Consider the following 15498-nt stretch of genomic DNA (forward strand, 5'->3'; position numbering starts at 1 on the left):
GTCTGGACCAGTACATTTAAGGAGAAGGGGGGAGCAGGACCCTGGAGGTCTGGTCTGGACCATTATATGGGGGGGAAAGGACACTGAAGGTCTGGACCATTATATCTGGGGAGGAGGGCGGAGCAGGACCCTGGAGGTCTGGACCATTATATCTGGGGAGGAGGGCGGAGCAGGACCCTGGAGGTCTGGACCATTATATAGGGGGGGGGAACAGGACACTGGAGGTCTGGACCATTCTATTTAGGGGGGGCAAGGACCCTGGAGGTCTGGACCATTATATATTGGGAGTAGGGGGAAGCAGGACCTTGGAGGTCTGGACCATTATATTTAAGGAGAAGTGGGGGGATCAGGACCCTGGAGGTCTGGACCATTATATTTATGGGGAAGGGGGGAGCAGGATCCTGGAGGTCTGGACCATTATATAGGGGGGAGCATGACCCTGGAGGTCTGGACCATTATATAGGGAGGAGCAGGACCCTGGAGGTCTGGACCATTATATATTTGGAGTAGGGGGAAGCAGGATCCTGGGGGTCTAGACCATTATATATGGGGAGTAGGGGGAAGCATGAACCTGGAGGTCTGGACCATTATATAGGCAGGAGAGGGGAGCAGGACACTTGATGTCTGGACCATTATATCTGGGGACTGGCGGTGGAAGATTTAGGGTGGGAGGTCTAGGAGGGGTGTGGGGATGTTGGGGTGGGAGGTCCTGGAAGGGTGTTTGGGTGGGCGCTCTGGAAGGGGTGGGGGTCTGAGAGGTATGTGGGGGTGGGAGATCCGGGAGAGGGGGGCCCATAAAAAAATGTTGCTATGGGGCCCAGTCATTTCTAGCTACGCCCCTGACTCACCTTGTCCCGTTCCTGAAGCTCACATACCTCTCTCCCCTGCAGGCACAGGTCGCTCTGCAGAACTGTGTGGGTGGAGCTTATGCAGATTTACAGGCTGCCGGCTCCACCCACACAGGCCGGCAGCACGATCTGTGTCTGCAGGCTGAATGGGGAGAAGTCTTCCTGCTTCACCATTCACAGCGCCTCCGGCTTGAAGGAGGGGAGGAGCGCGGGGAGCTGAGCGGTGAGTGACAGGACCACAGCTCCCTGCGCTCCAGCAATGAGCACTTCCATCTGTATTGATGGAAGCGCTCGTTGCTTCTGGCACCCCCCTGAGAGCCGGCACCTGGGGCGGACCTCCCCAGTGGTGCTGGCTGAGACTCACTATATGGCTAATGGAAAAAGCTCAGTCACTGTGACATGGCTGAAGGTGTTACTATGTTAAACAAGGCAGGGACCAACTCTGCAGTGATGGGAGGAAGCCAGGAGAAGTCTCACTCTCTCACTGAGTGGTCACATCTGGTGATCACAGAAGAACTTGGGGCAGGTCAAGAGCATGGAGGACTGCAGAAGGAGGAGGCAATGATCGCGTTATTGTCATGGGACCCGACCCCTACTTCTGCAAGTCTCTCTCTCTCAAGACTGCCGAGCTCTCTTCCCTGGCTGTGTGAGGAGCCGGGGCCAAGGAAGCAGCATGGCAGACTGGCACAGTGAGTGAGCTTATAAGCCGGGACATGCAGGCAGCCGCCCGGGATAGCGGTAAAAAAACAGGACTGTCCCTTGTGATCCACAAGGTAAACATGTCAAATCAAACCACGCGTTGCCAGGAAGATCTTCTGGCACTCACGTTCGTATGTCTCAGTACCTCCGTGACGGGCAAAAATAAATACCATTTCATTCACCAAAGTCTCGTGCAACTTCTGGTGAAATGTTTTTTGCCTCCACGGAGACAGGTCTCTGACAGCATTAATAAAACGGAAGGTTAGAACGAATCGACTTGGGATCTCTGATCGCTAAAGCCTGCTCCTTATGATTGAAGACAAGCAGTTATATTAGTCTCGTATGGAAAACGGCAACAACAAGAGGAATGAAAGGTCTGTGGTGCCCCCTGCTGTCATCTGTAAGAACACCAGTGAGGAATTCTGTGGCCACAGGAAGACTTGTAATGTACCAATAATCCAGAGGATGGAAGAAGATTACAGCTTCATGAAGTAAAGAGCTTCTGACGTTATTTCATTGTATCTTCTAGTTTTACACCTCAGCTGCTGCAGAAACTCATGATACACACCTCAACCGCTGCAGAACCTCATAATACACACCTCAACCGCTGCAGAACCTCATAATACACACCTCAGCTGCTGCAGAACCTCATAATACACACCTCAGCTGCTGCAGAACCTCATAATACACACCTCAGCTGCTACAGAACCTCATGATACACACCTCAGCTGCTGCAGAACCTCATAATACACACCTCAGCTGCTGCAGAACCTCATAATACATACCTCAGCCGCTGCAGAACCTCATAATACACACCTCAACTGCTACAGAACCTCATTATACACACCTCAGCTGCTGCAATACCTCATAATACACACCTCAGCTGCTGCAGAACCTCATAATACACACCTCAACTGCTCCAGAACCTCATGATACACACCTCAGCTGCTGCAGAAACTCATGATACACACCTCAGCCGCTGCTGAACCTCATAATACACACCTCAACTGCTCCAGAACCTCATGATACACACCCCAGCCACCGCAGAACCTCATGATACACACCCCAGCCACCGCAGAACCTCATAATACACACCCCAGCCACCAAAGAACCTCATAATGCACACCTTAACTGCCACAGAACCTCACGATACACGCCCCAGCCACTGCAGAACCTCATAATACACACCCCAGCCACTGCAGAACCTCATAATACACATCGCAGCCACTGAAGAACCTCATAATACACACCGCAGCCACTGCAGAACCTCATAATACACACCGCAGCCACTGAAGAACCTCATAATACACACCGCAGCCACTGAAGAACCTCATATTACACACCTCAGCCACTGAAGAACCTCATAATACACACCGCAGCCACTGAAGAACCTCATAATACACACCGCAGCCACTGAAGAACCTCATAATGCACACCTCAGCCTCTGCAGAACCTCATAATACTCACCTCAGCCACTGAAGAACCTCATAATACACACCTCAGCCACTGCAGAACCTCATAATACACACCTCAGCCACTGAAGAACCTCATAATACACACCTCAGCCACTGAAGAACCTCATAATACACACCGCAGCCACTGAAGAACCTCATAATGCACACCTCAGCCTCTGCAGAACCTCACAATGCACACCTCAGCCACTGCAGAACCTCATAATACACACCGCAGCCACTGAAGAACCTCATAATACACACCTCAGCCACTGAAGAACCTCATAATACACACCGCAGCCACTGAAGAACCTCATAATACACACCTCAGCCACTGCAGAACCTCATAATACTCACCTCAGCCACTGAAGAACCTCATAATACACACCCCAGCCACTGCAGAACCTCATAATACACACCGCAGCCACTGAAGAACCTCATAATACACACCGCAGCCACTGAAGAACCTCATATTACACACCTCAGCCACTGAAGAACCTCATAATACACACCGCAGCCACTGAAGAACCTCATAATACACACCGCAGCCACTGCAGAACTTCATAATACTCACCTCAGCCACTGAAGAACCTCATAATACACACCTCAGCCACTGAAGAACCTCATAATACACACCGCAGCCACTGAAGAACCTCATAATGCACACCTCAGCCTCTGCAGAACCTCACAATGCACACCTCAGCCACTGCAGAACCTCATAATACACACCGCAGCCACTGAAGAACCTCATAATACACACCTCAGCCACTGAAGAACCTCATAATACACACCGCAGCCACTGAAGAACCTCATAATACACACCTCAGCCACTGCAGAACCTCATAATACACACCGCAGCCACTGAAGAACCTCATAATACACACCCCAGCCACTGCAGAACCTCATAATACACACGGCAGCCACTGAAGAACCTCATAATACACACCGCAGCCACTGAAGAACCTCATAATACACACCTCAGCCACTGCAGAACCTCATAATACACACCGCAGCCACTGAAGAACCTCATAATACACACCGCAGCCACTGAAGAACCTCATATTACACACCTCAGCCACTGAAGAACCTCATAATACACACCGCAGCCACTGAAGAACCTCATAATGCACACCTCAGCCTCTGCAGAACCTCACAATGCACACCTGAGTTGATGCAAAACCTCATAATACACACCTAAGCTGTTGCAAAATGTCAAGTTTCGGTGTGCCCACCCCGAACGTAAGAGGGAAAGGGGTGAGGGGAAAAGGCCTGGAAACTAGGGAAAGGAGTTGTTCACCTCCTAGACAAACCCTAGTCAAAGTCCTGAGTGACTGCAAATATGAACTGACCCCAGAGGTAGTTGATTTCATACACAGGGATCTAAAGTCCTAATTCACCCTGTAGGACCCTGGAACTAATGTGTGAAACTCAGAATGTCGGTGCTCTAATAGTACTGACTGTCATCCCAGATGTGACAGGCCACGGAAATCAGCGGGTCTGTAACTACACTATACTGCTCTCAGTGATGGTACCATGGTGCAGGGGACAGGTTCATTCTAAAGCTTGGCGCCCCACACAGTGACATCCACAGTGCCCCCATAACAGTGACATCCACAGTGCCCCCATAACAGTGACATCCACAGCGCCCCCATAACAGTGACATCCACAGCGCCCCCATAACAGTGACATCCACAGCGCCCCCATAACAGTGACATCCACAGCGCCCCCATAACAGTGACATCCACAGCGCCCCCATAACAGTGACATCCACAGCGTCCCCATAACAGTGACATCCACAGCGCCCCCATAACAGTGACATCCACAGCGCCCCCATAACAGTGACATCCGCAGCGCCCCCATAACAGTGACATCCGCAGCGCCCCCATAACAGTGACATCCGCAGTGCCCCCATAACAGTGACATCCGCAGTGCCCCCATAACAGTGACATCCGCAGTGCCCCCATAACAGTGACATCCGCAGTGCCCCCATAACAGTGACAGCCGCAGGGCCCCCATAACAGTGACATCCGCAGGGCCCCCATAACAGTGACATCCGCAGTGCCCCATAACAGTGACATCCGCAACGCCCCATAACAGTGACATCCGCAGTGCCCCCATAACAGTGACATCCGCAGCGCCCCATAACAGTGACATCCGCAGTGCCCCCATAACAGTGACATCCGCAGCGCCCCCATAACAGTGACATCCGCAGCGCCCCCATAACAGTGACATCCGCAGCGCCCCCATAACAGTGACATCCGCAGCGCCCCCATAACAGTGACATCCACAGCGCCCCCATAACAGTGACATCCACAGCGCCCCCATAACAGTGACATCCACAGCGCCCCCATAACAGTGACATCCACAGCGCCCCCATAACAGTGACATCCACAGCGCCCCCATAACAGTGACATCCACAGCGCCCCCATAACAGTGACATCCACAGCGCCCCCATAACAGTGACATCCACAGCGCCCCATAACAGTGACATCCACAGCGCCCCATAACAGTGACATCCACAGCGCCCCATAACAGTGACATCCACAGCGCCCCCATAACAGTGACATCCACAGCGCCCCCCATAACAGTGACATCCACAGCGCCCCTATAACAGTCACATCCACAGTGCCCCCATAACAGTGACATCCACAGTGCCCCCATAACAGTGACATCCACAGTGCCCCCATAACAGTGACATCCACAGTGCCCCCATAACAGTGACATCCACAGTGCCCCATAACAGTGACATCCACAGTGCCCCCATAACAGTGACATCCACAGTGCTCCCATAACAGTGACATCCACAGTGCTCCCATAACAGTGACATCCACAGCGCCCCCATAACAGTGACACCCACAGTGCCCCCATAACAGTGACATCCACAGTGCCCCCATAACAGTGACATCCACAGTGCTCCCATAACAGTGACATCCACAGTGCTCCCATAACAGTGACATCCACAGTGCCCCCATAACAGTGAGCTGATGCGCGGTGACATGACATAGTATATCGGTCACGCCCCAGTGTTATGTGATAATATTAATGAAGTGTCGCTGTATTCTCTGACATCAGTGTGTGTTCCTGGGTCCGCTGGGTGTGTCCTTCTTCATCCTTCTCCAGTACAGGAAGACCGGACAGAGCCTGGGAATGAGCCCACACCCGTCTGCTGAGGGGCGTCCCAAACATGTATTCACCGACACTGCCTGTCAGTACACGGCTGAGGCAGCAGGGGGTGCTATGCCCAGATCCTTGTGCCACCCATCATATCCATCCATGGTGGAGCAGGTTCACACCACAACCAGTCATGATCTACATATATACCCACTGTTCGTCTTATGCTCCAGTCACATTCAAAGCTGCATTCACAATTGTGCTGCCCCCGTCCTCGTTCTGACCCTGCATCTTCCAGCACCCCTTTGCGGAGAAATCAATGTCCGCTGAATTGCATTCTCCGGAGCGAGAGCACCACAGGCCATGACAGCTCCTTCGCACTGTGTCACAGTGCTGACCATCCAAATAACAGCTGGTAGATTTTTTATATATTTTTTGCAGCTTTCGGTGTGACTGGAGTAGACGCATCTCAGAATCACAACAAGAAACGTAAAGCATTTACACATTTACTGAGTATACACATAGATTCTGTCTGGATCAAAACCGACATCAACACAGCTCTGCGATGTGAAGATTGCCGCCGACTCCGCCCACTGCCACAACGCGACCGCCGGGAGCCGCGTCTACCGCCTGCACGGCCTTGCTGGAAAGCGAAACTTCTCCGAGAACCTGCAAAAAAACAAAAAAAGAAGAATTAAAAGGGCCCCCTAGTCTACATGCAGTCAATGTTGGGTGGAGTTCCCCTTTAAGGATGACGTGTGATACGTGATATGAGCTGGAACGTTATGCAGGACTGTGTATAATGTGCTGTAAACACAAACACCCCACAGACTGCGAGTCTCCAGTCCTGAAGACGGTGCCCCATACATCGCCCTACGGCTGCAGAGCCTCGCGCTGATCCCGGATTAATCCTGCTCGCGGCAACGAGAAAACACAAAGGTTTATCTTCTGCTGATCTTAGGTCATATTGTGTCTCATGCTCCAGTCACAGCCAAAGCTGCGCTCAACATTCTTGGCTGCCTCTGGTAAACTGATTTTTAGAGACATCTTTAGCTGTGGCTTTACAATCCCTTCAATTGTAGGAGACACTGAACAAGAAGGGGGTCTATAGAAAGACGCAGCTAAGAGGAAGCCAGAGCACTTGTGAACGCAGCACTAGAAGTGACTGGAGTACAAGAGAATATTCTGCAGATGATTACAACTCAGCATGACGTGTAGATGAAAGACTGCATCATGGTCCTGTATAGACACTGAACCAGTAGGGACTGCTCACAGGTGCCAAGACTTAAAGTTACCCAGAAAGCCGCAGATTTAAGGGTTGCAAAGTTCTGCACTCAGATATATCGTATTGTCAGAAACACTACAACTCCCAGAATGCAGAGGCCATAGCAGCTCTGTACAGACACTGAACCAGTAGGGACTGCTGGGAGGTTGTGAAGACAGAAAGCAGAAGATTTAAGAGTTCTAATGTCCTGCCCTGTGATACAATGTATGATAGGAAACACTACATCTCCCAGAATGCACAGGCCATAGCAGCTCAGTACAGACACTGAACCAGTAGGGACTGCTGAGAGGTCCCGAAGACAGAAAGCAACCCAGAAAGAAGCAGGTTTAAGAGTTGTAATGTCCTGCCCTGTGATACACTGTATGATGAGAAACACTACATCTCCCAGAATGCACAGGCCATAGCAGCTCAGTACAGACACTGAACCAGTAGGGACTGCTGACAGCTGCGAGAATTGAAAGCTGCCCAGAAAGGAGCAGAGTCATAACGTTCTGCAATCTGATACATTTTTGGGAGGTGCAGTCACATTTCCTAGAGTCCATATCAGCTCCGTAGAGACACTGAACCAGCAGGAGTTGCTGGGAAATTCTGCAGCCTGACAGCTAATGAATGCCTCCTAACGCTGCCTTACAAGCAGGTGATGCAGCTGTCGGTGCCGTCCTTTCAGAGGCAGGCGCGGGTCTTACCTCCTGCGTCTTGAGGTTGATGGCGCGGGCGCTGCAAGTCCCGCTGCCTCCGGCCAGGACCACGTGGTCGGTGCAGAACCGCGCGGCGTACAGGAACTCCCCCTGCAGGACGGGCGCAGGAAAGGGAACGTCTTGTATCAGGCTGGAGGTGCGCAAGTCCCAGAGCTGCAGAGCGTTCCTCGCCACCCAGGAGCCGCTCAGGATGTGCTGGTTCTGTCGGGGGACAAAATGGTACATGAGCGGAGGAGTCCTCTAATCCGGAGTCCACTGGGTGACTCCGACAACTCCGACACCCCGCTTTCCTACAGCCCTGAACGGCAGGACCATGAAACCTTTATGGCATAATCCACTGTTATGTGTTTTCTGCCAATTCCACCTGTGAACCAGCAGAGGGCAGCAGTGAAACACGACAACGAGCAGGAAACCAGCAGGACTGTGAGTGCAGCTCCGGAGTTGACTGGAGTAGAAGGACCTCCCTATGGAGCACCGGTCCCATCCCCATGAGCAGCACTCACCCGAATATCAATCCCCGGGCCGCAGATGTGAGGACCGCTGATCAACCGCCGCGCCTCCTTCGCCATCCGCTTGTCCCAGACCTGGGGTCAGAAACAAATCAGAGTAATCTGAGCTGAGGGTTTGTTACAGTTGCATCCAGTCTATACAATTCTCTCTGAGCTAAGCAGTAGGGACTCCAGACTGATATATGTCACCGCAGCTGAGGGTTTGTTACAGTTACATCCAGTCTATACAATTCTCTCTGAGCTAAGCAGTAAGGACTCCGGACTGATACATGTCACCGCAGCTGAGGGTTTGTTACAGTTACATCTGGTCTGTAAAATTCTCTCTGAGCTAAGCAGTAAGGACTCCAGACTGACACATGCCACCGCAGCTGAGGGTTTGTTACAGTTGCATCCAGTCTATACTATTCTCTCTGAGCTAAGCAGTAAGGACTCCGGACTGATACATGTCACCGCAGCTGAGGGTTTGTTACAGTTGCATCTGATCTGTAAAATTCTCTCTGATATCAACAGTAAGGACTCCAGACTGACACGCCACCGCAGCTGAGGGTTTGTTACAGTTGCATCCAGTCTATACTATTCTCTCTGAGCTAAGCAGTAAGGACTCCAGACTGACACATGCCACCGCAGCTGAGGGTTTGTTACAGTTGCATCCAGTCTATACTATTCTCTCTGAGCTAAGCAGTAAGGACTCCAGACTGATACATGTCACTGCAGCTGAGGGTTTGTTACAGTTGCATCCAGTCTATACTATTCTCTCTGAGCTAAGCAGTAAGGACTCCGGACTGATACATGTCACCGCAGCTGAGGGTTTGTTACAGTTGCATCCAGTCTATACTATTCTCTCTGACCTAAGCAGTAGGGACTCCAAACTGATACATGTCACCGCAGCTGAGGATTTGTTACAGTTACATCCAGTCTATACTATTCTCTCTGACCTAAGCAGTAAGGACTCCAGACTGATACATGTCACCGCAGCTGAGGGTTTGTTACAGTTGCATCCAGTCTATACTATTCTCTCTGACCTAAGCAGTAGGGACTCCAAACTGATACATGTCACCGCAGCTGAGGATTTGTTACAGTTGCATCCAGTCTATACTATTCTCTCTGACCTAAGCAGTAAGGACTCCAGACTGATACATGTCACCGCAGCTGAGGGTTTGTTACAGTTGCATCCAGTCTATACTATTCTCTCTGACCTAAGCAGTAAGGACTCCGGACTGATACATGTCACCGCAGCTGAGGGTTTGTTACAGTTGCATCTGGTCTGTAAAATTCTCTCTGATATAAACAGTAAGGACTCCAGACTGACACATGCCACCGCAGCTGAGGGTTTGTTACAGTTGCATCCAGTCTATACTATTCTCTCTGAGCTAAGCAGTAAGGACTCCGGACTGATACATGTCACCGCAGCTGAGGGTTTGTTACAGTTACATCTGATCTGTAAAATTCTCTCTGATATCAACAGTAAGGACTCCGGACTGATACATGTCACCGCAGCTGAGGGTTTGTTACAGTTGCATCCAGTCTATACTATTCTCTCTGACCTAAGCAGTAGGGACTCCAGACTGATACATGTCACCGCAGCTGAGGGTTTGTTACAGTTGCATCCAGTCTATACTATTCTCTCTGAGCTAAACAGTAAGGACTCCGGACTGATACATGTCACCGCAGCTGAGGGTTTGTTACAGTTGCATCTGGTCTGTAAAATTCTCTCTGATATAAACAGTAAGGACTCCAGACTGACACATGCCACCGCAGCTGAGGGTTTGTTACAGTTGCATCCAGTCTATACTATTCTCTCTGAGCTAAGCAGTAAGGACTCCGGACTGATACATGTCACCGCAGCTGAGGGTTTGTTACAGTTACAGCTGGTCTGTAAAATTCTCTCTGATATCAACAGTAAGGACTCTGGACTGATATATGTCACCGCAGCTGAGGGTTTGTTACAGTTACACCCAGTCTATACTATTCTCTCTGAGCTAAACAGTAAGGACTCCAGACTGACACGTCACCGCAGTTGAGGGTTTGTTACAGTTACATCCAGTCTATACTATTCTCTCTGAGCTAAGCAGTAAGGACTCCGGACTGATACATGTCACCGCAGCTGAGGGTTTGTTACAGTTACATCCAGTCTATACTATTCTCTCTGAGCTAAGCAGTAAGGACTCCGGACTGATACATGTCACCGCAGCTGAGGGTTTGTTACAGTTACATCCAGTCTATACTATTCTCTCTGAGCTAAGCAGTAAGGACTCCAGACTGACACGTCACCGCAGCTGAGGGTTTGTTACAGTTGCATCCAGTCTATACTATTCTCTCTGAGCTAAGCAGTAAGGACTCCGGACTGATACATGTCACCGCAGCTGAGGGTTTGTTACAGTTACATCCAGTCTATACTATTCTCTCTGAGCTAAGCAGTAAGGACTCCGGACTGATACATGTCACCGCAGTTGAGGGTTTGTTACAGTTACATCCAGTCTATACTATTCTGTCTGAGCTAAGCAGTAAGGACTCCAGACTGATACATGTCACCGCAGCTGAGGGTTTGTTACAGTTACATCCAGTCTATACTATTCTGTCTGAGCTAAGCAGTAAGGACTCCAGACTAACACGTCACCGCAGCTGAGGATTTGTTACAGTTACATCCAGTCTATACTATTCTGTCTGAGCTAAGCAGTAAGGACTCCGGACTGATATATGTCACCGCAGTTGAGGGTTTGTTACAGTTACATCTGGTCTGTAAAATTCTCTCTGATATCAACAGTAAGGACTCCGGACTGATATATGTCACCGCAGCTGAGGGTTTGTTACAGTTGTATCTGATCATTTGAACCGATCCAGAACACCCCCATCTACCATATAATGCATCTTACTGGACACCGACCTTTATGGAATTGTCCCAGCCGCCCGTCACAAAAAGATGGCGTTCAGAGGGGTGAAACTTCAGAGCGAAGATCCTGCGCGTGTGACCGCTGGTCAGCGTCAGCTCGTCGTCAGTTAGGAAGTCCGGCGCCATCAAGAAGTTCAAGATCTGGGACATAAAGCACAGATTACAACTCCCATCAGGCACAACCAGGAAAGGTGGAGGACTGTCGCACTGAGCTGGTAAGGCTGTGTGCACACGTGGGGTTTTTTGCCTCAGTTTTACCCCATTAGTGTAAGGTAGGTGACGTTACCTCATTGGTCTGACTGTCGTACAGACGGATGTGTCGGTCTTTCCCCGCTGTGGCGAACACGCTGCCGTCCATGCTGAAATCCAGAGCGTGAATTTCATTTTCCTCCTCTAAAAAAATAAAAAAATAAAATACAATCAAAAAGCCTCATAAACAACCAAAACAATAAAAACTTTATTGCTTTGATGAACGAAGGCGGACAGGAATCTATTTGGGATGGTTTAAAGAACGGCTCCCCCACCTCTGACTGTGAAGACCTCTCCTCGCCCCCCAATTGACCGTCACCTGTGACCGTTAAAACGTTCAACTCGGACTTGATGTCGTAAAAGGAGATGAGGCCGTCGGCGCCAGCGCCCACCAGGAGGTTGCTGTTTTTTGGGTGGTAGCTGAGAGAGGTGATGGCTTGTCTGGTGCGATGTCCGGAGAACAGAGTCGCGCCGAGGCCGCCACGTTCTACATTCACGACCTGAAACAGACCAGATGTGAAGATGTTCTCGCCGTTTCCACCATCTCACGGTTTTCAACCTCCGTTCTTACATCTCCTCCCCCCTTACCTGAAGAGCGCCGTTCCCGAAACCAACCACCAGCTGTTTGCCGCTGGGTGAGAAGCGGAGGCTGTAGATACTGTGCGAGTCCTTGGTCAGAGGGATGCGATGTCGGACAAACAGCTCACCGTATCTCCCGTGCTCCTCTTCGTCCGATCCCTCATCCACGCTCTCCCCGGAGCTCTCTAAAGACCTGGATCTAAGGATGGCCTCCTCCAAGCGTCGGCGAGACATGGCGCCCTCCTCTTATCACCCTGTGGGGCAGAACCAAGAAGAGGCCACTTCCTGTCAGCCATATTGGCTCCCATAGGACTGATACATCTGTCACCCGGTCACAGAGCCTATATCTTCTCCTGTCTCCCTCTGTGAGGTCTTCTGATTGGTTGAGGAGGGCACATGTGTGGTGGGTGGGCCACTTCAGCCCCCGGATAAAAAAACGGAGGGCAGTTACAATGACCACCCGTACGGGCGCCATTAAAGTGGTTGTCCGAATTTAATGAAAACTGTAGATGCGGTAGAATAACAGAAGAATCTATGCTCACCCCTTTTCTGCACCGCGCTCCTCCCCACCGCTGGTTGTGTTCCTGGCTGCAGCGGTGACGTCCTGTGTTCTGCTGAGGCCAGTGACTGGCTGCGTGGTGACCGGTGTGGAGAATGTCAGCTCTGCAGCCAGGAAGAGGGCGTCAGCGGCGAGGAGAGAAAGGGGGCGAGTATCCATTATGCTGATATTTTAGTACATGTACAGGGGCTGCCCAGCTCTTTACTGACGCTCCGCCCAGGTGACACGGACTTGTCAATCAGAAGTCCAAAAAGATGGGTGACAACCTGACAGAGCTGCAATGACCAACACGAAGCGTCCATGTATTACATGGGTTCCTCCAATCTCTCTACTTCCCTGATCTCTTCTGTGATGTCTCTGCTCCCCAGACCTCTTCTCTGACCTCTCTTCTCCCCTAATGTGTCTGTTCCTGTCTCCTTTCTCCTTTGATCTCTTTGTTCCTCTGACCTCTCTTCTCTGATCCCTCTACTCCCAAGACCTCTCTCCTCCTTTGGTGTCTCTGTTCCTCTGACATCTCCCCTCATTTGGTCTCTCTTCTCCTCTAAAGTCTCTGCTCCTGTGACCTCTTTTTTCCTTCGGTCTCTTTGCTCCCTGACCTCTCTTCTCCTCTGATGTCTCTGCACTCCTGATTTCCTCTGCTATGATCTCTCCGCTCCCCTAATTTTGTCTCCTCTAACATCACCTCTCTGATGCCTCTGCTATGATTTCTTCTCCTATGATCTCTCTGTTACTCTAATATCTCTGATTTCTTCTTCTCTGACCACTCTTCTATGATGTTTCCACTCCCCTGATTTTTTTTCTCCTCTGACGACCTCTCTTCTCCCCTGATTTCTTCTCCTCTGATCTGCTCCTCTAATATCTCTGATTTCTTCTCCTATGACTTCTCTTCTCCCCTGATTTCTTCTCCTCTGACCTCTGTTCTCCCCTGATTTCTTCTCCTCTGACCTCTGTTCTCCCCTAATTTCTTTTCCTCTGATCTACTCCCCTAATATCTCTGATTTCTTCTCCTCTGACCTCTGTTCTCCTTGGATTTCTTCTCCTCTGATCTGCTCCTCTAATATCTCTGATTTCTTCTCCTCTGACCTCTCTTCTCCTCTGACCTCTGTTCTCTCCGGATTTCTTTTCCTCTGATCTGCTCTTCTAATATCTCAGATTTCTTCTCCTCTGACCTCTCTTCTCTCCTGATTTCTTCTCCTCTGACCTCTGTTCTTCCCTGATTTCTTCTCCTCTGACCTCTGTTCTTCCCTGATTTCGTCTCCTCTGACCTCTGTTCTTTTCGGACCTCTGTTCTCCCCGGATTTCTTCTCCTCTGATCTGCTCCCCTAATATCTCCGGTTTCTTCTCCTCTGACCTCTGTTCTCCCCGGATTTCTTCTCCTCTGATCTGCTCTTCTAATATCTCTGATTTCTTCTCCCCTGACCTCTCTTCTCCCCTGACCTCTCTTCTCCCCTGATTTCTTCTTCTCAGACCTCTGTTCTTCCCTGATTTCTTCTCCTCTGACCTCTCTTCTCATCTGACCTCTGTTCTCCCCTGATTTCTACTCCTCTGATCTGCTCTTCTAATATCTCTGATTTCTTCTCCCCTGATTTCTTGATTTCTTCTCCTCTGATCTGCTCTTCTAATATCTCTGATTTCTTCTCCCCTGACCTCTCTTCTCCCCTGATTTCTTGATTTCTTCTCCTCTGATCTGCTCTTCTAATATCTCTGATTTCTTCTCTCCTGACCTCTCTTCTCCCCTGACCTCTGTTCTTCCCTGATTTCTTCTCCTCTGGTCTCTCCACTCCCCTGATTTTGTCTCTGGTCTCTCAGCTCCTGTAATATCTCTGATGTCCTCCTACCTTTTCATCAGGTGTATCAGGAGGTGTTCATTCAACTCATTCCTCTACTCTTATGGTCCTGGGCGAGTGCTGTAAGTGCGGAGTGCCTGTGTGTGGGGCGAGAGGCAGGGCGAGCTCACTATGGAGGGCGTGCTCAGCAGAGATTGTTAATCCTCATCTCCTGGACAACAGAAGACGCTTCACCCCAGGAGACAAAAGAGACAGCAAACAAAAGGCTCTCCGTCACGCCCTCTCCCCGGTCACAAATCTGTGCAGGGACATGGCAACCTAAAAGTCACATCTGTTCCTCGGAAAGCTGGGTGGGGAGCAGGACGTTCTCTGTTCTCCCACATCCAGCTTCACTAAGTTCCTGAAAGGCAAATCCGCCTATGTTCACACCTATTAAAACGAACGCAACCGACGAAAAAAGTTGCGCAAAAGACGACCGCCACCCAGTGCTCCAGTCCCTACTGATATCCATGGGATATCTGTTGACACCTTCTGGGGGGACCACAAGTGACAAAATTCGACCCCGGCGACCATTGTAGACTGTGTCAGCATTGCCCCTAGCAACCAATCAGATTGCAGCTTTCTTTCCACAGCAGGTTAGGCAATGTAAGGAGTGAGCTGATTGGTTGCTATGGGCAACGCTAAGGCCTTCTGTGTTAGCCTAAGCCTAAACCGTTTCACTATTTCTGATTGGCTCATAGGTCTTCTTAATTAGCATAATACATCATTTACTAATTGTTGAGGTATTTAAAAGCATTGGAGGAAGACGAATGACAGCTTTAGAAGTTTTGCGA

At 50.2% G+C, this 15498-nt stretch overlaps 1 protein-coding gene across 1 annotated transcript; it reads right to left on the reverse strand.

The window, feature by feature from the left end:
* Positions 1-6624: 6624 nt before the first annotated feature.
* On the reverse strand, positions 6625-14825 carry LOC122936307 (uncharacterized WD repeat-containing protein all2124-like). Its single transcript, XM_044292459.1, has 8 exons — positions 14717-14825; positions 12329-12573; positions 12060-12240; positions 11778-11884; positions 11486-11632; positions 8596-8676; positions 8081-8293; positions 6625-6778 (listed from the first exon to the last, which is right to left on the reverse strand). Exons 2-8 carry the CDS (start codon positions 12551-12553, stop codon positions 6659-6661), a joined length of 1074 nt encoding a protein of 357 aa, XP_044148394.1. The 5' UTR covers positions 12554-12573; positions 14717-14825; the 3' UTR covers positions 6625-6658.
* Between the last annotated feature and the right edge of the window lie 673 nt (positions 14826-15498).

This window comes from Bufo gargarizans, chromosome 4, assembly GCF_014858855.1.
Source record: "Bufo gargarizans isolate SCDJY-AF-19 chromosome 4, ASM1485885v1, whole genome shotgun sequence".
In the NCBI taxonomy this organism is placed as follows: Eukaryota; Metazoa; Chordata; class Amphibia; order Anura; family Bufonidae; genus Bufo; species Bufo gargarizans.